Source organism: Pteronotus mesoamericanus, unplaced genomic scaffold (genome assembly GCF_021234165.1).
Source record: "Pteronotus mesoamericanus isolate MK-2021 breed Mesoamerican mustached bat unplaced genomic scaffold, CSHL_Meso_final contig_173, whole genome shotgun sequence".
Lineage (NCBI taxonomy): Eukaryota > Metazoa > Chordata > Mammalia > Chiroptera > Mormoopidae > Pteronotus > Pteronotus mesoamericanus.
This window is the reverse complement of record NW_026555072.1, coordinates 18,159,773-18,184,876: the sequence shown is the minus strand read 5'-3', so window position 1 is coordinate 18,184,876 and position 25,104 is coordinate 18,159,773. Positions and strand designations below refer to the sequence as shown.

General features: G+C 45.2%; 2 protein-coding genes across 2 annotated transcripts; both read left to right on the top strand.

Annotated features, from left to right (window-relative positions):
• Nucleotides 1–8,383: 8,383 nt before the first annotated feature.
• Nucleotides 8,384–9,403, top strand: LOC129065095 (melanoma-associated antigen B3-like). The gene is given in 2 exon segments (XM_054566352.1): nucleotides 8,384–8,952; nucleotides 8,955–9,403. Coding segments are annotated over 2 exon segments (963 nt in total). The 5' UTR covers nucleotides 8,384–8,438.
• Nucleotides 9,404–22,409: 13,006 nt separating this feature from the next.
• Nucleotides 22,410–23,441, top strand: LOC129065094 (melanoma-associated antigen B2-like). The gene has a single exon (XM_054566351.1). It carries the CDS (start codon nucleotides 22,410–22,412, stop codon nucleotides 23,439–23,441), a length of 1,032 nt encoding a protein of 343 aa, XP_054422326.1.
• The last annotated feature ends 1,663 nt before the right edge of the window (nucleotides 23,442–25,104 follow it).

Here is a 25,104-nt window from a genome sequence, read left to right as displayed (position 1 = left end):
TCTGGGGAACATATCCATTAGACATTTAATAACTTATAAAGTGCTCACCGCCATAAGTTTAGTACCTATAAGAATTATATGTACTTATTACAGTGTTATTTACTATATTATTTATACTGTACCCGGCATAATCTTACAGCCAGGATACGGATGCAAACTACGTGTCCACGTGTAGATGAATGGATAAAGAAGATGTACATATGTAAAATTGGTTACTTTTTTGTTTTAATACATTTATTCTTTTATTGTGTAAATTGTAAAGATATGTACCTGGATTTGCTTATGTTTTTCAAGACTGTCTGAGAACATAAATCAGTGAATCAGACCTCTTGGTTCATGGTTTTTATTTTACACAGTCATTAATGAAGCATCAGCTCTTTGGAGGTCTTCATGCTTGCACTGGTGATGTTTAGGCAAAGAAGACCCTGCATGTGCCTATGCAAATATAGAATGTAGCAGGTGTTATTAGAAAATTGGGTGAGGTACACTCTTCTTCATATGGAACAAGTGAAGAGAGTAAAGAGAAGGTGGAGATAGAGTGTCACTTAGCTTCCATTGCTAAGCAGAGTTTCATCCCATTGGGAAGGCAATGCATAATCCAGGGCCACACCCAGTTGCTTGTGTCACCCTGATTGAAGACTGAGGTGGTGTCTTCACACTGTGGTTGGAAATGCCTGTTGGCCAGTATTCCTGATGTGCAAGGATACCTTTTTGAATGATATTTCGAGTTACTTTTCAAGTGTTGTTCTGTCAACAGATGATCTACTTAGGTTCAGAATATAAGTGTATGGATGACAGGGATCATGTACTTGTTGTGTATCAGATTTAGGAGTAAGAGTTTTGTGTTCTGAAATACACATTGAAAACCCTGAAGTCGATTTTGTGATCCTGAAGAAGACAGCCTGGCATTCCATTGAATCTATTTCTGGTAATGTGGAAATAAACTAAAATAGATGGGATCAGAATATAAAGAGAAAAATATAAAAGTTGGTCAATTATGAGTTTCCCTTACTCCACTTGGTCTTTCTTAAATTTAAAAGTTATATATCTGGATGTCCTTAGATTATTCAAAAATGAATAATTTCAGAGGACTGTAAATTGATGCAGCCACTACGGAAGACTATAGAAATGCCTCAAAAAGTTAAAAATAAAACTACCATATTATGCAGCAATTACACTATTGGGTACTTATGTAAATGAAATCACTAATGTGAAGGGATATATGTACCCTCCTGTTAATTGCAACATTATTTACAGTAGCCAATACATGGAAATATCCTAAGTAATCATTAGTGAGTGAGAGTATAAAGGAAATGTTATGCGCGAGCGCACATGCACACACATGGAAGAAGTATCATTGAATCCTAAAAAAGAATTCCCAATATTTGTAACAGCATGAGCGAGGTGTAAAATAAGTGATTTTCAAGTGGTGTTCTTTCATTAGAGACTTCAAAAACAGCCAAATACTGTATGGTATCACATACGTGGAGTCTTTAAAACACACACACTAAAAACTTTACTCACAGATTGAACAGATTGGTGCTTGCTGGAGCGGGGGGAGTGTATAGAAGGTGAGTAAAATGGGTGAAGGTGGCCAAAAAGTACAAATTTTCAGTTACAAATATCCCCTGGGGAGGTAATGTACAGGATAAAAAGTAATAATAATACTGTAATGTGTAAACATAGCCAAGGGATTATGTCTTAAATGATCTAATAAAAAAAGAATATAGATAAAAAAAGTTTCAGTGTATATATTGCAACACTTTACAACAAATTGGCACAAATTTAATACCTTCACCCCACAGACATTTAATATCTCAGAGTTCTATGGTCAGAAGTTGGTGATGGAGTAACTGGGTTCCCTCGATCAGAAATCTCACAACTCTGCTCTCATCGCAACAGGTAGCTTTATTCTCATGTGGAGCTGAGGAGCTCCTTGCAATACGATGTGTTTGGGGAGCAGATTTCAGCTACCAGAAATGGAAAGACAAAGGTTTCCATTTGCTTGCATGCTGTCAGCTAGGGATCATTCTCAGGTCACTCTTAGGTCTTTGCTAGGCTATGCAGCTCTGTCCATGTTCAAAGCCAGCAAAGAGAACCTCCCTCTCACCCTTTAGATTTCTCTCACCGGGAAAAGCCCCATCCCATTTAAGGGTTCACCTCATTAGGTCTGGCCCATGGAGGATTATCTCCTTATTTTAAGAATACCAGATTTGAGACCTGAATTACACCTGCTTAATCCCTCATAGCAGCACCTAGATTAGTGTTTGATAAATTAACTGGAAGAAGATGTATGTACACCAGAAGTCAGGAATCTGGGAGACCATCTTGGAATTGTGACTGCCAGTGCCCTTGCAGTACTGTGGTTGTGTTTGTAATTAAGAGCTTTCACCTTTAAAGGTACATAATAGGATAAGTGTTGTTACTCATGTTTGCCTCAAAGTAATTTGGGGGCTGAGGGTGATATAATGAGACAAAACTGGATGCATGTTGATATTGCTGAAACTGGGAAATGAGTACCAGGAGCATTGGTTACATTAATCTCTTACTGCAAATGTATAAATTTTGTCACAAAAATAATTGCAGAGCATGCAAAAATAAATTAAAACTTCCAAAATTTTAAATGAAACAAGTTTAACATTATATAGACCACTAAAAGTAGCTCAAAATTAATTTATTATATTACTTATTTCCCATATTGCTTAAGAACACAGTTGCAAAAATTCTCAAAATGTTAAATTTGACAATATGTAACAAAATGAAATATTCAATTACCCATGAACTAACATGAAACTTTTGAACACATTCCCTTAAGGTACACACTCAAAGATATAGAAATACATAAATGTTCATCTGTATATTGATTGCAAAAGATACGGTGTACCACACTGTGTCACATTTGCAGCCAGGGTTCCCCTACTGCTGCCACGGCCAGTTTGCCGTCTAGGGCATGACCCTAACTGCTCCCATCCTTAGTGAGACCGCAGGCAGAGTCTTCCCTTTGTGGTTCAAGAAATCAGCCAGTCTTCTAACCAGTGAGGAGCCAAGTGCATACTGTGTTCCAATAGACTATGGGGAAATTGGAGGTTTATTTTTTTTCTTTATTAAATGTTGTTCCTTTCAATATGATATTATTTAGCTCCAGATCTAGGTATATGAGTGAAATAGATCATACATTTATTGGAGATTAGCAAACTGAAAAATAAGAATTCCGGTATTATGTAAAAATTGAAAATTACTGGTATATTTGCTGTCATTCTGAACAAGACACTATAACACAGAAATATTGATTCCTATTTTTAAAAAACGAGAGGAGGATATTACCACACAGTAAATCCTGAGTTATCATGACAATGAAAAAAAATGTAAAATGTACTCAATCATTTGTTTTATTCCTTTTAGATTCTTTGTAAAATTGAAGTATAGGGACATGGATTAGCTCAGATAACTGAAGGATGTGAGAGAAATTACATCATAATAAGACTGACAACTTGAACACTTGCTCTTTACTTGTCCAAATATTAATTTAGCACCTGCTCTTTGGTAGGCTCCAGACTACTATTGGGGATGCAAAGAGAAACAAAGCCTGCCTTCGCTGCCCATAGGATTTTAAAGTCTAAGAGCAGTTTTCATATAAAGTAGACAGTCAGGTTCTCCATCAGATCTAGAAGACCAGAAGAATGAAGGGGTCATAAGCAGGGCAGGAGGTTCCATATTAGGGGCCAAGAATAGGTGCCATCTGGCAAGGTAGTACAACACCAAGAAAGTGAGAAGACCTGAGGTGGGCGGTAAGTGAAGGTCGGAGCAGGGTGGGCTAGATGAGGCTGTGATAATGGTGGGCTGGGGCCAGACCGTCAGCTACTGGGTCTCACAGTCGAAAGACTTCCACCTAGAAAGGAAATGTACCCTTACCAGTGACTTTGGAATTGAGAGTAAGCCAGAGAGACTCTCCACTGGGGACAGGGATGGAACACATCCTGAGCTCCTGTCCCAGTGCACATGACCCCAGTGCACAGACAAGGTGGTGTATGCACATCGTCTCCACAGAGTATCTGCAAAATAAGGGAGGTCGTCTGTGACAGGAACTCAGCAGCCGACAGGCTGGCTCTTTGCTGCGTTAGGGAGTCAGAGCTCATTCTATTAAAATGGCCTGCACGATCTTTTTGTTGTGTTGTTGCCCTTGCTGTTACTGTCATTTGGTAAACAGTAAGACAGGAGTAGATGTTACGTGATGGTGATCTTAATGAAGATAGGGGAGCTTTGCATGGAAGGACAGCTAGGTGGGAAGGAAGTCAGACTGAACCAAATTTTAGAAGATCATGTTGTGTTCAGCTGGAAAAACACTCCTACACTCAAAATATGGTTTCAAGGGAGGAAATTTACACGGAGTTTCTTCGCAAACAGCCTTTTGGTCTGACTTGGAGTTCCATGTACGAGTGCCACATATGCTCTGGAAACTACAAAGTATTGTTTATTCTTTAAGGTGAGCAGAATTTTCTGGGGTCAAAATAATCATCATCATAGGCATAACAGATACTGGGCAAAATCTCAATGCATTCCAAGCACTGCGCACATGAGTTCCAACATTAACCACAATCTGGAAACCCTACAGGAGAGGGTATCCGAATCCCACAACAAAGACAGAAGCTGAGACGCATAGACAACGAATAAGTGACAGCAGTGGGACTAGGTCCCCTGGATGGGATTTGTCCAGAGCTCACACTGGAGAACTGCAACCAGCCGACCATGCGACAGTTAATTCACTTCTGTCTACTACTCCAAAGTAGAGCTCAAGTGATAAAAGAGATGACCCTGTGACCAAAGAAATGGATGGATTACATGGCAAGAGCAATGAGAATACCCACATAAATAAGAGATATGATGAAAAGAGAGATCATGCTGAGAGTCATTATGATCAGCAACATATGCAATATCAGACAGGGTCAAAATATCAGTCAGGGTTTACACACATCAGGCTCTACCCCTATTATGTTCCCTAAGTCTGGCTCATGAAAGAAAGAATATGGCACCTTTCTTTTCTCTGACAGCACTGCCCATGGGCTCTGATATGTGTTGAAGGTATCTAATCTTACATCTCTTGTGCAGGAGGCCTATTTTCTGCAGATTTGCAATAAGGAAACTGCTCACATGTTAGCAGGGAGTTCTGACTACCCAGGAAGCTGTTAATGAGACAAGTGACAAGTTGAGGACCCCCATGACTGAGGGCATAAGAAAACATCACCCCAAGAATTATGGATCAAACAAAAATGTAAGGAGGGTATCTCAGTTCAGTACAAGCACTCCGTGGCTCTGTCAGATATGTTGAAGATAGAACGTAAGGGAGACTAGAAGGCAGCAGGCAGGACACTAGGTCCCAGAGTCGCACCCCACGTTGTCTGTCCTTGGAGGCCTCGAAGGACCATGATCATATAAGAATCCTATATAAGAATCTCAGAATTTCCAACTTGGAATTCTGAGAATACTAAGATATGAATTTAACATGAGCAGAGTTGGGAAATAAAGGCCAAAGTTACAGGACTGGTCATCTGTCAAAGGTAGGACCCTAAAGGGGACGAAGGGTAGCACCCAATGCAGGAGAGGAGGTCTCACAAAATCTCCTCTGATGTCATCCGGGGGGAAGCCCCTGGCAGAGATGTCAGGCTGACTTGAGCCTGGGAAGTCGCAGGGAGGTGAGGGCCTCCGTGTAATGTAAGCAGTTTCTCGTCTGGCAGAGGGAAAGACTGGTTCTCTAACGGGTATCCATCTATATGAACAACTTGAGATTTAAAAGGGGACACGCAAAAAAACAGAGGGGCAATGCAAAAAGCAAAGTGGCCACAAAAAGCCCAGGACTTTCCCTACTCCTGGGGAGCCCAGACGAGTTACCACCGAGCAGTCCACACCTTCAAAGAGGGTGGTCTCAGAGAGAAAAAGGCCTTGCCTAATAGGATCAAAGCCCAGCTCTGCAAAGAAAGCTGTCTGGGACATAACCTAGGCAATACAAAGATACACAGTGCTGAAGAGTATGATCTCCCCTACAAAGCAGGAGCCTCACTGGGTCCCTCGGTTCCGGTCAGTCTTTTAAGGCGCAGGGCGCCCATGAGAAGCCCTCCGCTTCAAGTGCCACACAGGGACTTAGGAAAATGAGCACTTGCTTTGCAGCAAAGACCACTCGGCTCACTAGAGGGATAAGCCCAGGCTCTGATGACACAGAAATGCAGACTCTGAGTGATGGCCGAGGGTCCACAGACTGCTAAGCAAAGGGGTCTTGCGGAACCCCTCACGGCTCTCCGGTCTCAGGCACTGTGGACAGCCCTGCCGGATAAGACCCCCCGACTTGCCCTTGGGGGTGAGGGCCTTTCCTGGTGCGGGGTGCCGGCTGCTTTCCAGCTGAGGGCGGATTCGCACGACTAGTCTCGAGTCAAGGTGAGGACCCTGAGTGGGAGCTGCGGAAAACAGAGCTCTCATAGAGCTATGGTGCGTTCCCCCGCCACCTCCCTGCTCTGCCATCCAGCTGTGAGAGACCCCAGGTAAGCCGTGGGGACTTTTCTGGCCTCTAAGGCCAAAAGTGAGAAGGGCTGCCTCTGCGGGGCTTGCCCCGTTGGGCAGTGGGAAGGCGTGTAGGTGAAAACTGCCTTCAAGACAAGGGCCTGAGCACTTATGATTGCTCTTCTCCACTTAGTTCAGGTTTTTTTCTGGAATTTTGTTCTGTTCATTCATTTGAGCCATATTTCTTTGTGTCCTCATTTTGGCAGCCTTCTTCCGTTTCTAATACTAGGCAGAGCTGCTTTGACACTGCGCCTCAGAAGCATGGCCTGATGTAATAGATTTCCTGTAGGGTCCAGTGGCTCGGCCTCCCCTCGTCCCCAAGCCGGACACTCAAGTTTTCTCTTCCTTGTGAACTCAGTGCTTTCCCCACTTATAACTGAGTCCTGATTGCTGTCCTCAGGTCACCGGGAGGTACTTACCCATCCCCTAAAGCTGGTAGTGCTGGCTCTGGCCACTGTCCAAGAAACCTGTCCCTCTGAGGCTTGTGGCAGCAGTTGCCTGGTGGTGCTCTCACCTGGCCTGCAGCTGTCCCCTGGGTGCGCAGGTCCTGAGGTTTCTTGTCCTGTGCTGGCCAGGGTCTGCACCAGCTGTGTCCTGTCTGGGACCACAGGGCATAAGCTGTAAAGTGATCTGTAAATAGCTGCTGCCAGTGCTGGCACTAGCACCACTGAGCAAAAGGTACAGGGACTGCACTCGGCTCTTGCCTGTTTGAGCAGCTTTAGGAAGTCCTGTAGCCTGTGCTTAGCCCACCCATTCATATGAAAAAGGCACTGTTACCAGCTTGGGTGGGCCAAAAATTAGGATGGGACAGAGGCTGAGGTAATCATTAGGGCGGGGTGAGCCGTGTGAGCCAGGTTGATGGAGCCTCAGTCATGGTGCTGCCTGCACTGTGACTGTGTGTGGGGGAGGCTAAGGAACAGAACAGTTGCCACTATGTGAACTTCTGCCCTGGAGGAAGCTCTCATGAGCCCCCAGTCTGATGCTGGACGCTTCAATTCCTGTCCCTAGGCCATGGGTGCCCCTCAGAGTGCTGCCCTGGTACTGCAGCCGAGAGGGAGTGATCTGAGAGAGTCCGTGCGTGGGGGCCCTCCAGGCGGAGGCATCTGAGAGTCCCGCAATTTCTTCTGATGATCGAACCCACACTGGTTTCACAGCCAGAAGTTATAGGGACTTGTCAGCCTAGCACTGTAACCGTAGGCAGGGTGTCTGTATGGGAACCATCTTCAATTTTGGTGGTATGTTGTTGAGAGCCTTCCTGAGTATAGGAACATCAGATCCGCAGAAGCAGGTGTCCAAAGCCTTTCCTGAAGTGGAGGTCAGAACTCTGAATGAGGATGGGGACCCCACCGAGCTCAGGACAATGAGTCCCATGGAGCTGTCAGCAGTGGGTGTCCCCTACCAGGGGTGGTCGGTCGAGGTGCCCCTTAGGAGGCTCTCAATGCCAAGAAGATGAGGCCTCGGGTTTAAGGTACTCTTTTATCAATGTAGAGCAGCCCAGAGGAGGGGCCCAGGTCCTGCTGAAAGCTGAAATGGTGGTGTTAAGAGTGAAATGTGAGACCCCCACACTCCTTTGCAGACGGGGCTCCACCAAAACTGGACACGCCTATTACTGCTGTCAGGCCTAGTGAGCACTGGGCAGGATGGCTTGGCTACAACGTGAGGCTACTTTCATGCTTTCCACGGGGCTCTCAGAGGACAGGTGGGTCAGAGCAGGGGCTCTGTAGGTGCTTAGAGCACTGCCCTCCAGGAAAGCTATAGACGTGGCCTTCCTAAGGTCAAGGTAGGATCTCCGTGAAGAAGGTGTTCACACCCTCTCATCTTCTCTCTTCTCATGCCCAGATCGCCTGCTCTCCCTGCTGCACTCGTGACTACTGTCCTTGACAGTCATCATGCCTTGGGGTCGAAGACGGAAGCTCTGTGTCTCCCAGGAACACCACCGGTCCCACGGTGAAGCCCTGTATCAGGGGGATGCCATGGCGGAGGTACTGGCCTCCTCGCCCCGTCCTTCTATTGAAGCTGGGGAGCAGAGGAAGCCTGGTGATAAGTCGTGTAACACTGTCAAGTGGCCTGAGAGAGCCCTGTCCACCATCTCTCAGTCCGCAGATGTTTCGAGCACAGGATTATCTGAAGGAGCCAACTGCAACATGAAGAGCAAGACACATTCCTTCAAGGCCCCACTTTCCCAGGTTCAATCGCAGAAAGACTGGCTGATCGAGATGGTCAGTATGCTAGTGCAGTTCCTGATGCAGAGGTGCAAAATGAAACAGCCTATTAAGAAGGCAGAATCGCTGAAAAGTGTCAAGAAAAAGTACAAAAATCGCTCCCATGAGATCCTCGTAAGAGCGTCTTCCAAGAAGGAGGTGGTATGTGGCGCTGACCTAAGGGAAGTTGATGGCGCGAAGCATTATTTACCCTGGTCAGCAAAATGGATGTCCCCAGCCATGGGAGGGTGAGCGGTGACAGCAGGGCCTTTCCCAAGTATGATCTCCTGATACATATCCTGGGCATGGTCTTCAAGAACAGCAACAGTGCCACTGTACAGAAGATCTGGGAATTCCTGACCAAGATGACACTATATGCCGGAAAGAGGCAGTTCCTATTCGGGGAGTCAGAGAAGCTCATGACCCAAGATTTTGTGAAGCTCAAATCCCCGGAGCACCACCAGGTGCCCAACAGTGATCCTCCACCTTACGAGATCCTGTGGGGTCGAAAAGCCCACAACGAAACCAGCAAGATGAAAGTGCTGGCGTTTTGGGCCAAGATGAATCTCACCACCACCAGAGACTGCGTAATGAGGAAAAGGCCAAGCTACAGTTCCTCGAAGAACTCACACCAACGCCATGGCAGTGAATGACTCGGGGCCATGTCTACAGGCTGCTCCCGCACCGGGTGAAGCTGAGGCCGAGTCTTCAGTTTGTGGTTGAAGAGAGCAGCCAGTGTTCCAAGCAGAGGAGAGCTGGGTGTGACTGAGGAAACATGGGGTAGGATACCTTAGTGTTCCTATTCTGTGTGGGAATTTGGAGGTTCATCTGTATCTTTACTTTCTCCTGTTTTTCTTTATGTTTCCTGCTAAAGAAAATTTTATCTGTCATTAGAATCTAAATTAATGATATTGGACACCCTTGCTGTTTCTTGGGTTTAAGAGGAGAGCATTGCTGTTTTCCAAAACAAATTGGGGAAAGCTTCATCTTCTAAGAGACCTAGTGCAGGGTAACATGTGCATTTCCTTGGAGATGCACACATACAAAACAGTTAAATATATGGAATCACCAAATAGAGAAAAACTAATATTGTCAATATTGCCATTTCAATTCCCTTTGCTCTTTTTTTAAAAAATAAGTTTATTCTCCCAGATACCTTGAGACTGTCTTGATTTTTAAGAAATGTGTTTATTTTTAAACAAAATGGCAGAATAGGAAAAAGAGAGGGAAAAAGACATCATCTGTGTTTGCATCTTGCACGCACCCCTGCTGGGGATTAGACCTGCACCCCTGCCATGTGCCCTGACTGCCCATCGAACCTGCAACCCTTTGGTTTGCAGACTGGTGTTCAGTCTGCACATCCGCCTGGGCTGTAACACACATTTTGATCCACTCACTTGCTGATGGACACTTAAGCTCTCTTCAACACTTGGCTCTTGTAAATAATGTTCCTATGAACATTGGGGTGTACAGGTTCTTTTGAATTGATGATTGAGGATTCTTGGGTATAATCCCTGCAGTGGAATCTCCAGGTCACAATCTGTTCCTTTAAAAAGACATTGGCGTTAGGTTTCCTTGTGTGTAATGGGGCCAACTCTAGGCAAGGTTAAATTGTTGCAGGTGGTTTCATGATTGAAACAAGGAGTAGCCTAGAAAGAAGGGCAGCAGAGAAGGAGGCAAGGCTTTGATCCTTCAAACGTATTTTGAGAGGTTTCTGGTACATCAGCTGAGGAAGTCCACCTCCCACCAGGGCACACTGAACGACATAGTCTAAGGTGCGGGGGGCGGGGGGATGTGACTGAGTTCTCCTCGTCCAGCAGCATTTTGCCTGATAGGGTTTTCTTTGTCCTAGGGCACTGATAGTCTCTGACGTCTCCCAGATTAAAAACTCAGTCTAAGTGTCGTGAGTTGAAACCCCAAGGGACAAATTAATCACAGTAGGCACTGGAATACATTGAAGTCAAAAGAGGCCAAGCACTTTGCATGCATTCCATACATTCCAGTGGGTGCCAAGTTGAAGCTTATCAAACCATTTGCACAGATGACAAAACTGAGGCTCATGGCCTTTGCGATTGTGCCTGACGGCACAATCTCAAAGAGAACGGGGAGGAACAAGACCCATGCCCTGAATTAGTCTGAGGTCTACACTCTCCTCCCAAGGAGAGGCCAGCTTTGAGTCCCTTCATCCACCTTTTTTCTCACTTCTGCCAAAGATATCTCAGTGATAAGCGTATTCTGTGTCGAAAACACAAGAGTGAAATATGTAGAGAGTAATAAGCATTTTGAAATAGTTGAGAGGTGAATAAAGAGAGAAAGGGATAACGTGCTGAAAATACGATCATCTACGTAGCCAAAGTCAGGGGACCTCAAAAGATCAGGAGCTCAGAAAAGCAGTGTCGACAGAGACTTCTGCATAGGATATTCCCTCCGTTCACCCAGAAGTCACACCGTTCGCTCAATCTAGCTGGAAAAGGAAGGAATACATTGATGTATTATTTTTTGCACTGACAGGACCTCTGTCCTGGGGTCTGAGCCTGGGGTTACGGCGTCCTTGTCTCACTTCATTCCTGGAGCAGGGACCCATTCTCTGAAGAGATTGCAAAAGGGAAGCTGGTCAAAGTTCACAGAAGAACGGTCTTTACCCGAAGGGTTTGACTCAAGAAATGGGAGGCCCAAGGAAGTTTACTGTATTGGGCTGGCGAGAGCAACATACCAGGCAGATTGTCAGCCTGTGCATCCCCTCACTCCTCGGGTCTCCCAGGGACTTGTGAAGCCACCCTAAGAGGATCATCTGAGGTCACTAGAGGGAAGGGTCCTAGTCTCTGACACCTATGAAGGTGAGGACCCTGAAAGCAAACCACGGGAGCACCCACAGGGAATAACGAGGCCCATAAACGCCCGAACTGGCTGTCAACCCTTAGAGTCCCGAAACAGGCGTGACAGGATATGACTGAACCTGATTTCCACTTCAGACGTCATAAAAGCAAAGACCTGGTTCTGAGGGTCTTTGACTCGAGTATCGCTAGGATGTCCAAGGTGTGCCTGGAGGAAGGTGAGTACCATAAAGAGTTCAAGACCACCAAACTCTTATCAGTAGAGACCTCTCCTAAATCTTCCCATTACATTGGCATGAGAGATCTGGGAATAAATGTTAGGCAGACAGGGTATCACGCCCTTTTCAGGACTGATAGAGGGGTTGGAGTGTGGACAGAGGACAGACCCCGCATTAGCAGAGAGAGAATGTTTTGTGTTCACAGGATTCAGACTTGAGGTACTAAGTTGGAACTCTCAGTGGAATCTCCATCATAGGACCTCAACCCGCACTCAAGATTTAAATCCGAGGTGCTTCGGGTGAGAGTGAGGCCCCTCCCTCCCATTTTTACTTGCTTTGTTTTGTACAGAAGTTCTAGCTTTTTAGCAGAGTGAATAGAAAGCGCAGAGGCTGCCCATATAATACCCTCTTACCAGAAACACTCACAGCCTCCCCCATGAGCAACACTGCAACAGTTATTCCAACCTACGAGGCTACTTTGGCACATTGTTAGCATGCTAAGTCTTTAGTTACATTAGACTTTATTCTAGGTGGTGTACATTTTGGGAGTTTCACCAAGGTATGATGACTTGTAGCCACATTGTAGTTTCATGCAGCCAAGTGTCACTGCCTTAAAAATGCTCTCTGCTCCACCTATTCATCCCTCCTTACCTGTTAATCCCTGGCGACCGCTGACCATTTTACTTTTCCTATACTGCTGGCTTTTCCAGAATGTCATACAGGTGGAGTCATGCAGAATGTAGCCTTTTAAGATTGGTTTGTTTCACAGAGTAATATATAATTAAGCTTCCTCCATGTCCTCTCATGGCTTGAAGGCTCATATCTTTTTCTCCAGAGTTAGCACAGTTTATGTATGCATTAGCCTGCTAAAATGCTATCGTGGATGATTTTAAATTTTGGCAATTAGGAATAGAGCCCCTATAAGGATATGTGTGCAGGGTTTTAAAATGTTACTCATTTAGATGCAAGGAAAATAAGACCAACAACACTGAAAGGAAAAGAAACCAACAGAGACAAGAGGGAAAGAGAGGGGGTGGGAGAAAAGGAAGGAAAGGGGTAAGTCAAGGAACATATAGCAAAGTCTCATGGATAAAACCAAAGGGGAAGGGTTGGGGGGAAGGGGGCAGGGGAAGGTGGTGGGTGGAAGGCAGAGACAAATCTATTTGAAAATAAAAAAAATATACAAAAATTTAAAAAACAGATGAGGAAAATGTTTGAATATTTCAGTGCAAAACTGTGATTTGCTCATTACAAAAATACCTCAGACATCTAGCTAAAGTCAAAAATAATTCCACTGAAATTGCCCTAGTTAGATTTAAGGACACAAATTTTGTGATCAGAGACTATATCAGATCTTCAATAGCAACGGCCCCTTACTCCCCTTATTAAATCAATGAAGACATCACATCTACAGGAGACTGTGTTCTGTGTAAGATCATGGTTCTCATAGTCTACAGTGGTGCCTGTCCCACATTTATATCGTCTATTTAACAGCTTCAAATTTGACCCTAGGTATTACACACAGTTACACATATCTCACTGGAATAAATTATAACTTTTTCAACAAAAAAAAAATTAAAAAGTTGCTCATTTTTAATTTTTCAGTTATGATTTACATTCAGTACTGTCTTCTGCTGACAGTTTATTGTGGATGTATGTTTCCTACTCATTTGGCTAAATACCAAGAAGCAATGTTATTGGGTGGCACAATAACAATATGTTTAGGTCTTTATTTTTTTAAAAAGACATTTAATTGAGAATGAATGACATCCAGAAAGCTGTTCATACGTACCGTACACGAGCTGACTAGATTGGAGAGATTTGTGGGGACCAAGAGCAGTGCTTCCAATGAAACCTGCCGTGGCGGCCTTGGGCAAAGCCAAGGTGCAATCTCCGCGCTCAAGATGTCCACACCATCACACCCTCCCTCCTCCAGGTGCATCATCCACTTGAGAAATCACACCAGGCCCGGAGTCAGACTCACAATCTCAACTATTCTCAGGCCACTGCAGCAAGGAAGTGTCCCCTTCTCCTCATTTCTTGCTTTGGGGGTGCTCCCTTGAGTCCCCCACTCCCAGCATCCTCAGAGCCTCATAGATCCCCATCCTCTATCATTATCCATTACTCCATCATTACTTACAGGCATTTCATACATAAAGTCTGAAAAAGGCTTCAAAAGCCAATATGAGAAAGTACAAGTTGCTGTGAAACTACAAGTTGCTCCACGGAGAGTGAACTGAAAGATCTTCCCTTCAGGAAAGTGGCGATGTCAGTGCAGTTCCTGATGCAGAAATATGGAAAGGAGCAGCCCATTATGGTGACCTTTGTGCAGAAGGCCGTGAACGAAAGATACAGGGAGCACTTGCCTGAGCCCTTCAGCAGAGCTACTAAGCTCACAAAACTGGTCTTCGTCCTAGAATTGGACAATGTCAAGTCCAATAATCACTACTATAACTTTGTCTCCAAATGGCACACCACCGACAATGTGTGTCTGAGTGTTGGCGGGAACTTTGCAGGAATCGGCTTCCGATGACCGTCCTGGGTGTGATCATCCAGAGGAACTGCTCTGCCCCTGAAAAAGAGAGAGGGAATTCCTGAATATTTGAGGCCCCTATAATGGAAGGTGTCACTTTATCGTGGAGATTATTAGAAGCTTCCCACCCACGATTTGGTGCAAAAAAGGAAAAAACAACAAATACAAAATCTACAGCACCAGGAGGTGCCCAAAAGCGATTCTCCAAGCACTGAGCTCCCGTTGGGTCCAAGAGCCCACACTGAAACCACCAAGATGAATCCTGCAGTTAGTGCCCAAAGTAATGATACCATGCCTGCTGCCTTCGCACCCCTCACGAAGAGGCTTCGAACGGTGAGCTGGAGAGAGCCCGCGGCCGAGCTGCACCGAGGGCGGGCACTCCTTCCAAGGCAGAGAATGTCCGGGGCCACATGCAGCAGCTATTCGCTCCCTGAGGGAGGCCTGGGGGGAACCTTCACACTGTGGGTGGAAAGGCCTGTTGACCGGCATCCCAGAGGGGCACAAGTACATTGCTGAGTTATTTTAAGTGGCAAACTTCAAGTGGTGTTCTTTCAACAGAATGTTTTTCACACTGAGAGAAAGCAAATACTCTATACTATCACTTAAATATGGCATCATTCAAACACACACAGACACACAAATAAACTCTTAGATACAGATGGTGGTTGTCTGAGGCTGGGGTTAGAAGGTGGGTGAAATTGGTGAAGTTGGCCCAAATGTACAAACTTTCAGTTACATAATGATAGGCCCTGGGGAGCTAATGTACAGGATGAACAGTAAGAGTTAAAAATACAGTGTTACGTGTGTGCACAGAGTCAGCAGAGATATGAAAAGATCTAAGTATTAGAAAAAAGAAGGATCTGGAAAAAATATTTTCAGTGAGTATATTACTTTATAACAAATTACCACATATTTAACAACTTTGAACCACAGATATTTAGAGTCTCACAGTTCTGTAGGTCAGAACAGAGGGCTCAGAGGAGCTTGGATCTGTGTGTCACAAACCTCCCAGTGCTGCAATCACTGGATCAGGTAGCTGTGTTGGCACATGGAAGTTGGGAGCTCCTTCCAATACCATGCATGTTGGAGCAGAATGCACTTGCTGAAAATGGAAGGACTGAGATGCCCATTAGCTGGCTAGCTTTTGGCTGGGAGTCATTCTCAGCAAGCTCTTAGGTCTTTGCTATGCTCTGCAGCTCCTTCCATCTTCAAAGCCAGCAAGGAGAGCCTCCCTCTCACCCTTTGGATTTCCCTCACGAGGAAAAGCCCCATCCCATTTAAGGACTCACCCCCTTAGGGTCTGGCCCTTGGAGGATAATATCCCCATTTTAAGAATACCAGATCTGGGACCTGAATTGCATCTGGTAAATCCCTCATAGTGGCACTTAGGTGTGGTGTTTAAGAAATTTACTGGAAGAAGTTGAATGTACACCAGGAGTCAAGAGTCGGGGAGACCATCTTGGAATTCCGACTGCCAGTGTCCTTGGTGTATTGTGGTTGTGTTTGTCATTAAGAGTGTTACCCTATAAAAGTATAAAATAAGATAGTCTTATTGATGTTTGCCGCAAAGTAATCTGGGGGTTGTGAGTGGATATAGATGTGTGTTGATTTTGCTAAAGCTAAGAAAGGAGTGCAAGGAGTGTTGATTACATTATTCTTTTACTACCACAAATGTACACATTTCATCACACAAATTATTCCACAGCATGAAAACTGAAATGAAACTTCCCAAAGTTTTTTATGAAACAAGTATGACAATATTATGTAGGCCACATACATGTAGCTAAAAATTACTTTATTATTGTATTACTTCAAATATTGTCTCCAGTATTACTTAAAAACATTGATGTAAAAATGCTCAAAATGTGGCTTTGCAGAATTTGACAATATATTCAAAAATTATGCACTTACCTGTGACCCAGTAATTTCACGTTTAACACTTACCTAAATACACAATCGCAATAATACAAAACTATATAAATGTTCATCAATATATTGATGTAAAAACTCATCATATTTCCACACTCTACAATGTAGTTGTACAAAAGAATGCATGTGGTACCTTTGCTATTGATAATGGGGTGCTCTGTCATGTATACATACAATGTGTGAGTTTAGGCCAACGTCCATACACCATGCCCAGTGCCTTCCCATTGCATTATGAGCAGGTTTTGAACAATGAGAAATGCAGAGCCTGAATCAGAGCTTCAGCCAGTTTTCCCCTACTGTAGCCACGGCCAGTTGCCTCTTCAGAGCTTGTGCCGCAACTCCTCCCATCCCTAGTGAAAACTGAGGTAGAGTCTGTATTTTCTGTTTAAAGAAAGCAGCGAGCCGTCTAACTACTGAGGACCAACATGGCACTCCTTGGAACACAATGAAAACATCTGTGTGTTCCTGTACCATATAGGTAAATTGAAGATTTGTCTTTTCTTTTTTCCTACTTTAAATGTTGTTACTTTCATTTAGAGGATAATTTAAATTCAAAGCCTAGGTATATGAGTGCCATGGATCACACATTGACTGGAGATTTTCAGGTAGAAAAATAGGAATTCTGCAATTTTGTAACAAATTGAAAATCCTTGGAAAACATCCTGTCATTCAGAAAATGAGAGCATAACATTGGAAAATGGATTTTTGTGAAAAAAGGAAATTACCCCACAATAAAATCTGCATGATCATGAATGAGATGTGGGGGAAAAAAAACATAAAATGTAATCAATTCTTGGTTTCTTTTATTCCTTTCATTTTCTTTGTAAAATTTCAGTCTGTGGAACTGGATTGGCTCAGCTTATTCACAATTAGAACAAAATAAATCATAATAAGTTTGACGTCTTGTACAGTCACTCTTTATGTCTGAACGTTAATTTACCATGTGCTATTTAAAAGGCTCTTGGCTAGTAGCAGGAATGCTAAGAAAAATAGAGCCTACCTGTGCTGCCCATTGGGTTTCAGAGTTGAAGAGGAGCTTTCATGTAAAAAATGTGGAGAGATACTCCATAGGATTTAAAATAGCGGTAAAACTAAGAGGTCACAAGCAGGGAAGGAGGTTCGAGATGAGGGGTCTGGTGTAGATGCGGAAGGCAAGGCAATTAGAGACCAGGAGAGTGAGAGTCGTGCATGCATGGTACTGTGAAGTTCATGGTAGGGTGGGCTAGATGAAGCTGTAATGATCATGGACACTCATCAGAACCCCAGAGAGTGGTCATCGGAGGATAAAGACTTATTCCTAGACTGGAAAACCACACTTACCAGTTGCTTTGAAAATATGAGTAAACCAGAGAGAATCTCCACTTGGGAAAGGGATGGAATGCATCCTGAGATCCTGTCCAATGGCACATGACCACAGTGCATGGACCAGTATTTTTATGCATATCAACTCTAGAGACTTTCTCCGAAATAAGGGTGATAATTTATTATTTGATTGATATTTGATTGCAAACTCAGCAGCCATGGGGCTGGTACTCTTTATCATGTGTCAGGGAGTCAGAGCCCATTCTATTAAAATGGCATTCAAAAGTCTTTTGTCATTTTGTTGTTGTTGTTGTCATTTGTCAAACTCTAAGAGAGGTGTAGATTTTAGATGATGGTGGAATTAATGAAGATAGGGGAGGTTGGTATGAAAGGGCAACTAAATGGGAAGACAAACTTAGACATTGAAACAAATTCTAGAAGTCTCAGTTGTATTCAGTTGTAAAACAATCCGACTGAAAATATGATTTAATGAGAGGAAACTTACGCATTTTTTAAAAATCAAAAGCATTTTGGCCTGATTTGGTATTCTGTGACGTAGAGAACCACACATCCTCAGATATCTACTGGACTGTTTTTCCTTTACTTTGAATGGTATTTTCTCAGGGCTCAATCATATTAATCATGGACATAACAGACACTGTGCAAAACTGAAAGCACTCCACACACCGCGCCACATGCTTTAGATGCATAAACAACAAACCAAGAGCCCTGCAATACAAGACTTAACAAACCACCTTCTTAAACGCTGAACTTGGGGCTCACAGAGTTTGTTTATGTACCTGAGATTGCACAGTGAATACGTGACAGTGCTGGGACTAGACCTCTTGTTCTAGAATAGTCCGGAGCTCACACCGGTGCACTCCTTCCAGCAGACCACGAGACAATTAATTTACCTAGGTCTACCACTCCAAAATGTATCTCAAGTGACAAAAAGTATGACCCTCGGAACAAACAACTGGATTGATCTCCCTAAGCACGCAATAAGAATAACCAAATCTGAGATATGAATGAAGGAGAGAAGAAATCAGTTTCAGTAACAATTTGATCATCCACATATGCAGTATCAGAAACCCACAAAAGATTGGTCGGGGCTCACAAACTCCGGCTCTAACCTTCTAGGTAGAAAGTGGATCCTTAAGGTTTTCCCTAAATCTGGCTTGTGGCGAGAAAGAAAATATTACCGTTCTTTTCCGTGACAGCACAACATGTTTCCTGAGCTCTGACTGGAGCTGCACTTTAGTAATTGTACATCACTCATGAAAAGTGGGCCCATTTTCTGCAAATTTGCATTAGAGAAACAGCTCATATGTTTGCAAGGAATGTCATTTCCCAGGAAGATCTTTAATGCACAGACAGGAGCCAAGTGGAAGACTCCCTTGACTGAGGGATGAGGAAACAATCATCTGAGATTAGAAGGATCAACCAAAAACCTAAGGAGTGTTAAGTCAGTTCGGTAGAAGGAGTCCAGGACTCCGACGGGGTGAAGATCGTATATAGGGTAGACTAGAAGGAAGCAGGCAGAACACTAAGGTCCTAGAGTCGCACCACCGTTTTCTGCCCTTGGGTGTGCCAAAGCTTCATGATCATATAATGATCACCCCGATTTCCACCTTGGAATTCTCAAGAAAGTGGGACATTAAAGTAAGATGAGCGAAGTCAGAAAAACAAAAACTGAAGTTTCAAGACTGGTCTGAATCTGTGACAGTAAAGACCCTGAAGTGGACTAAAGGCAGCAGCCACAGCACGAAAAGAGGTCTCACAAAATCTCCTCTGCTGCCATCCCACAGAAGCGCCTGGCAGAGATGTCAGGCTGATTTGAGCTTGACAGTCTCAGGGACATAAGGGCCTGCGAGTAATGTGTGCAGTCTATGTCTGGCAGAGGGAACGACTGGGTCTCTAACAGGAATGCATCTATGTGAGTGTCCTGAGTGTTAGGAGGGGACACGCCAAACAACAGAGTAACACACAAAAAGCAGAGGGGCCACTAAGAGTCCAGGACTTTCCTTAGCCCTGGGAAAATCCAGAGGCGCTACCCCTGAGGAGTCCACGTATTCCACGTGGGTCGTCTCAGGGGGAGAAAGGGCCTTGCCTGGGGGGTGTACGCCCAGCTCTCCAAAGACAGGAGTCTTGCATTTAACCAAGGCAAGGCAAGGACACTCGAACTCAGTGCTAAAGAAGAGGATTTCCCCGACAAAGCGGGAGCATCACGGCGCCCCGCCCCTCTCGTAAGGCCTGTAGGCCCAGGGCACCCAACAGAAGCTGTCCGCCCCAACTGCCACACTGGGACTCAGAAAAGAGAGCCCTTGGTTTGCCACCAGGATGACCCGGGTGACTAGCGGGACGAGCCCAGGCTCTGAAGACACAGAAATTCGGACCCTGAGTAAAGACCGAGGACCCACTGCCTCCTAGGCAACAGGGTCCCGCGAAGTCCCACGTGGTTCTCAGTTCTCAGGCACCGCGGACAGCCCTGCCGGATGGGACCCACCTACTTCCGCTTGGGGTGGGTCCTTTCCTGGTGCCTTTACAGGAGCTTTCCTGCCGAGAGCGGATTTTCTGGTCGGGCCTCGAGTCAAGGTGAGGACCGTGTGTGGGACCTGAAGAAGCCACAGCCCTAACAGAGCGAAGGTGGGTCCCCCTCCCTCCGTACCTCCCTTACCATCGGGCCTTGAGAGGCCCCAGCAGAGCCATGGGACTGATTTCGGCCTCGAACGTGTTAGCCAAAAGGCCTTCCTTACTCTGCGGGAGTAGCCCCGTTCAGCAGACGGACGACACGCAGGCCCGAGCTGCCTTCAAGATGAGGGCCTGAGCGCTTAAGAGCCGAGCTCAGTGCACAAAACAGAGGCCGCAAAGACTGACACCCCATCCTTCGTATCTAGGAGCCACCAGGCAGGGGAGACAGAGACAAAGCGAGGTATCATCCCCTCTAGCGGTAACTAAGGGAGGCGAGGGCTTCACCCGCAGACTCCCAAACACAGCAAGGGCGGCCCGGGCTGAGGAGGCAGTTTGAGCTGGGCCCTCCTTTCCTCTGAGGTGGTCTTAGGGTGGTGAGGTCCTTGATTTAGAGGAGGAAGCCTACTTCAGAAAAGGGGAGCCGCTTACTTGTTACGGGGATTCTAGGTTGTGACAGTGAGGAGGATGGGGGACCCTGTCCAGAAAGTGGGGGCCACCTGAAGTCTCAGCCTTCTTTTCGGCTCTGGGAGATGGGGCATGTCGCCAGGAGGAGTTGCACTCACCTCTCCAGGGCATCTCAGGGAGGAGACACATCCGGTGAATGGGGTAACCTCCCGTCATGGGTGGCAGGATTTCATATAATGCCAGGCAGAGCAGAGAGACCATGGCGGCCTGTGGAGATGGGCCGTCCCATGCTGGTGGGGACACAAAGTAGTTTGCCGTGTATATGGCACACTTTCTCGCCCAAATTTTTAAGGGAAAAATAAGGATGCGCATTATACATGGGTAGTACTATTTCCATACTTACATAAATGTTTTTAATTCTTTTATTTATGCTTATGCATTAAAAGTGTAACTCTAGAGAGCAATACGATATCCGTGTGCAAAATAAGACCGTGGAATACGATAATCAGTTTTGTTTCCATGTAAATAAATGAAAAAATTGAATTCAAAGCCTTTTTTTTCCCTGAAACTTGGGGCAAGAATGTGGGTGTGCATTGTACGCTTCAGTGCATCATGCACGGCAAAATATGGTATCCTCCTTATATCTGTGCTGAACGACCTCAAGGATGGATTGCAGGTTAAAGCACCCACGTGTCAGCCCTTTAGGGAAACAGGGAAGTGAGAAGAGTGGTCCCAGATTAGCAGAGAGAGAAATTACGACTCCCGCAGGAGTCAAGTTTAGGCCTTCCACTGCGATTCTGTTAGGAACCAAGTACCATAAGACCTTCACCTCGTGCAGCAGCCCCCACTGTTGGGCGACGTGTTTTGAGCACGTAAGGCCATCTTTGTATCTTCTTCCTCGGTCTCAGGGAGGTTGGATCCTACCATGAGCAGTTCATTGCCAGGAGCCCACTTGAGGAATATGAGAGAAGGGTCTGCAACCAACAACAACTGAATTAGGGGACATCAAAGCATCCATCGCAGTCATTAGTTTTCAGTCCAGGATACCTCAGAGATGAGCGGTCAGGTTGAGCTTCTCCTGCATTTCTTCATATCAGGTCAAAAGGAGGTGAGATCCTTAGGCTCTAGGTCCAGCCACCAGTTAAAGAAAGGGGAGAGGTGCCAGGCCTCACAAGGAGTCAAGGCGAGGAGCTTGACTGACAACCGTTGATACAGATGAACTCAGGAAACAAAGGACCTAACCAAACTCTCAGCATTGGTGTCCCCTGGTACGCTGGTGAACCGAGGCTCCCCACCAGTTCCTTCTCCTGGGTCCCAGTGAGTGTTGAGGTGTCACCTTCCGAGTAGTAGGGAGGAAGGTGCTTAGGCTTTGCCCACAGTTGACATGATAATACAGAAGATGAACTGAGAGGACCCCACATGCCAGAACAAACGGGGATACACTGACATCACGTGCTGTCATTTAAGTAAAGCAAGGCATGGCAGGGAGGATGCCGCATGAGACCTTCTCTAAAGGTTCAGTGGTTCCTCTGTGGGATCCTTAGCAGACAGACTGATGTGAGGAACAGGAGCCTTGTGGGTTTCTAGAGCAGCGCCCTCAGGGAAGCCTACAGAGGCAGCCTTCAGTAGAGCCAGCTGGAATCTACCTGTTGCGGGTGCTTAAACCCTCTCATTCTCCATCCACCAGGTGCCCACATCACCGTTCGTTGGCCCACACTCCGGTTGGCCGTCCCGAACAACAGCCGTCATGCCTCGTGGTCACAAGAGTAAGCTCCGTGCTCGTGAGAAACGCCGCCAACACAGAGCTGAGGCCCAAAGTCCTAAGAGTGCCCAGGCCATTGCGGGAGAGGAAGGAGAGGCTCCTTGCTCCTCCTCTTCTCTTCTGGGTGACCCTCCCTCGAGTGCCACTGGTGCTGGCCCTCTCCAGGCACCTTCGAGTGCCCCAGCCACCACCAGTGTTGCGGCAGGTGTTTCATGTGAGAGAGCAGCTGGAAAGGCCAAAGGCTGTGCTCGGAAAAGTAAAAATCCCTCCCGGGCTTCGCCTCCCCCTGAGAGCTGTGGCCTAGATATACTTACTCAAAAGGCGTGTAAGTTGGTAGAGTACCTGCTGTGTCAGTATCAACTGAAGGAGCCCATTAAAAAGGCAGACATGCTGAAGATTGTCCGCAAATGGTACAGGAAGGACTTTTCTGAGATTGTGAGCAAAGCCTCTGAGCACATGGATCTGGTCCATGGTCTAGAATTGAAAGAAGTCAAGCCCAGTGGAAACTCCTACACCCTTGTCGACAGCAGCGATGAAAGTCTGAGCAGAGTTTGGAGATTTCCTATAAGAGGGATTCTGATGCCTCTCCTGGGAGTGATCTTCTTGAACGGCAACCGTGCCTCTGAGGAGGAGATGTGGGAGTTCCTGAATATGATGGGCATCTATGATGGAATGTATCACTTCATTTTTGGGGAGCCCAGGCAGCTTATCACCCAAGAATTGGTTCAGGAGCAATACCTGGTGTACCGGCGTGTGCCCGACACTGATTCTCTATGCTACGAGTTCCTGTGGGGTCCAAGAACCCATGCCGAAACCAGCAAAATGAAAATCCTGGAGTTCATAGCCAAGCTGAATGAGAAAGCCATCACTGACTTCCCGCATCATTATGAAGAGGCTTTGCGAGATGAGGAAGAGAGATCTCAAGCCAGAGCCCAAGCCGAAGCCGGAGCTGGATGTCATTCCGAGGCCAGCGGTCACCTCACAGCCACATCCTGCTGCTACCCGCACTCTGAGTGACGTTGAGATGCAGTCTTCTATTTTGTTTGGAAAGGCCTGTTAAGCAGTTTCCTAATGTGCAAAAATACCTTGTTAGCTACCTTTGTGGGGGTAATTTGCATTTTCGAATGGTGTGCTTTTAGACTGAATGTTTCTTTAGATTCAGAATGTAGGTTTATAAATGAGATGGATCACACACTTATTGCCATATACCAGGTTAGCAGTATGTGTTTTGTTTTTGAAATTCAAATTGGGAATCCTTCCATTACTTTTGTGATCTAGAACAAATAACATGGCTTTAGGGTAAGAAATCTTGAACGATGTGAAAGAAGTTTACACTAACATAATAGGCAATAGCAGATGTATAGAACGATGGATAAAGTAAAAGGTGGCCGCTTGTTATCCATTTTTTTTCAATTACAGTTGATGGAAAATATTTTAGATTAAGGTGTACAATATAGTAAATATTTATATATCTTACAAAGTGTTCACTCCCATGGGTCTCCAACCCATTGGAACCCTATGTGGTTATTATAATAGTATTTACTATGCAACCTAAGCTGTACCCTGCTGGTCTGTTACAGCCAAGACAGGGACACAAACTATGTGTCCCATGTGTAGACAAATGTATAAAAAGATGTGGTACATAAATATAATTCGTTATTTCATGCTTGCCTAACTGCAATTAGCCATTTGTTGTATAAATTGTAGAGATGTGTATCTGGATTTGCTTACATTTTTGAAGAATGTTTGATACTATAAATGATAGTGAATCAGACCTCTTGGTTCATGGCTTTTATTTGACACAGTCATTAATGCAGCATCAGTTGTTTGGAAGTCATCATGCTTTCACTGGGGATGTTTAGGCAAAAAAGACCCTTCCCCTGTTCACACAATTAGGAATTGTAAGACAAGCTATCATTACCAAAGAGGGGGAAGTTCTCTCTACTTCATAAAGAACAAGTGAAAATGAAAGTAAAGAGGGGTAGGGAGGTAGCAGAGTATTTAGCTTTCATTGCTAAGCAGAGTTTTGTCCCATTGGGAAGTCAATGGGTGATCAGGGCCACATCCTGTCACTTCTGTCCCCCTGAATGAGGTCTGAGGTGGAGTTTTCCCATTGTGGTTGGAAGTGCCTGTTGACCAGTATTCCTGATGTTCATGGATATTTCATCACCTTCTGTTTTAAGTTAATTCTCAAGTGGTGTTTTATCATCAGAGAGTCTATTTAGGTTCTGAATATAAATATATGAATGGCAGGGATCACACCTTTATTGTTGTGTACCAGGTTTAAGAGTGGGAGTTTTGGGTTTTGAAATACACATTGAAAATCCTGAACTCACGTTTATGATCCTGAAGAACACAGCGTGGCAATATTGGGGGATGTCCTTGGGAATGGGAAAAATTTAATACTAAAAAAGATGGAATCAGAACATGGGGGGGAAACGTAAAAGTTGGTCAATTATGGATTTGCCTTACTCCAGTGTTTCTTTTCCTAATTTAAAATTCATATATCTGGCCTTACCTGTTGTGGCTCTGGGTTGAGCACCAGCCTGCAAACCAAAGGATCGCCAGTTCAATTCCCAGTGTAGGGCACATGCCTGAGTTGCAGGCCAGGTCCCCAGCAGGAGGCATGCAAAATGCAACTACGCATTGACGTTTCTCTCCCCTTCTTTCCCCCTCTCTT

Excerpts from the sequence above, each read along its gene's own strand:
- LOC129065094 (XM_054566351.1), top strand. The coding sequence starts at position 22,410 with ATGCCTCGTGGTCACAAGAGTAAGCTCCGTGCTCGTGAGAAACGCCGC.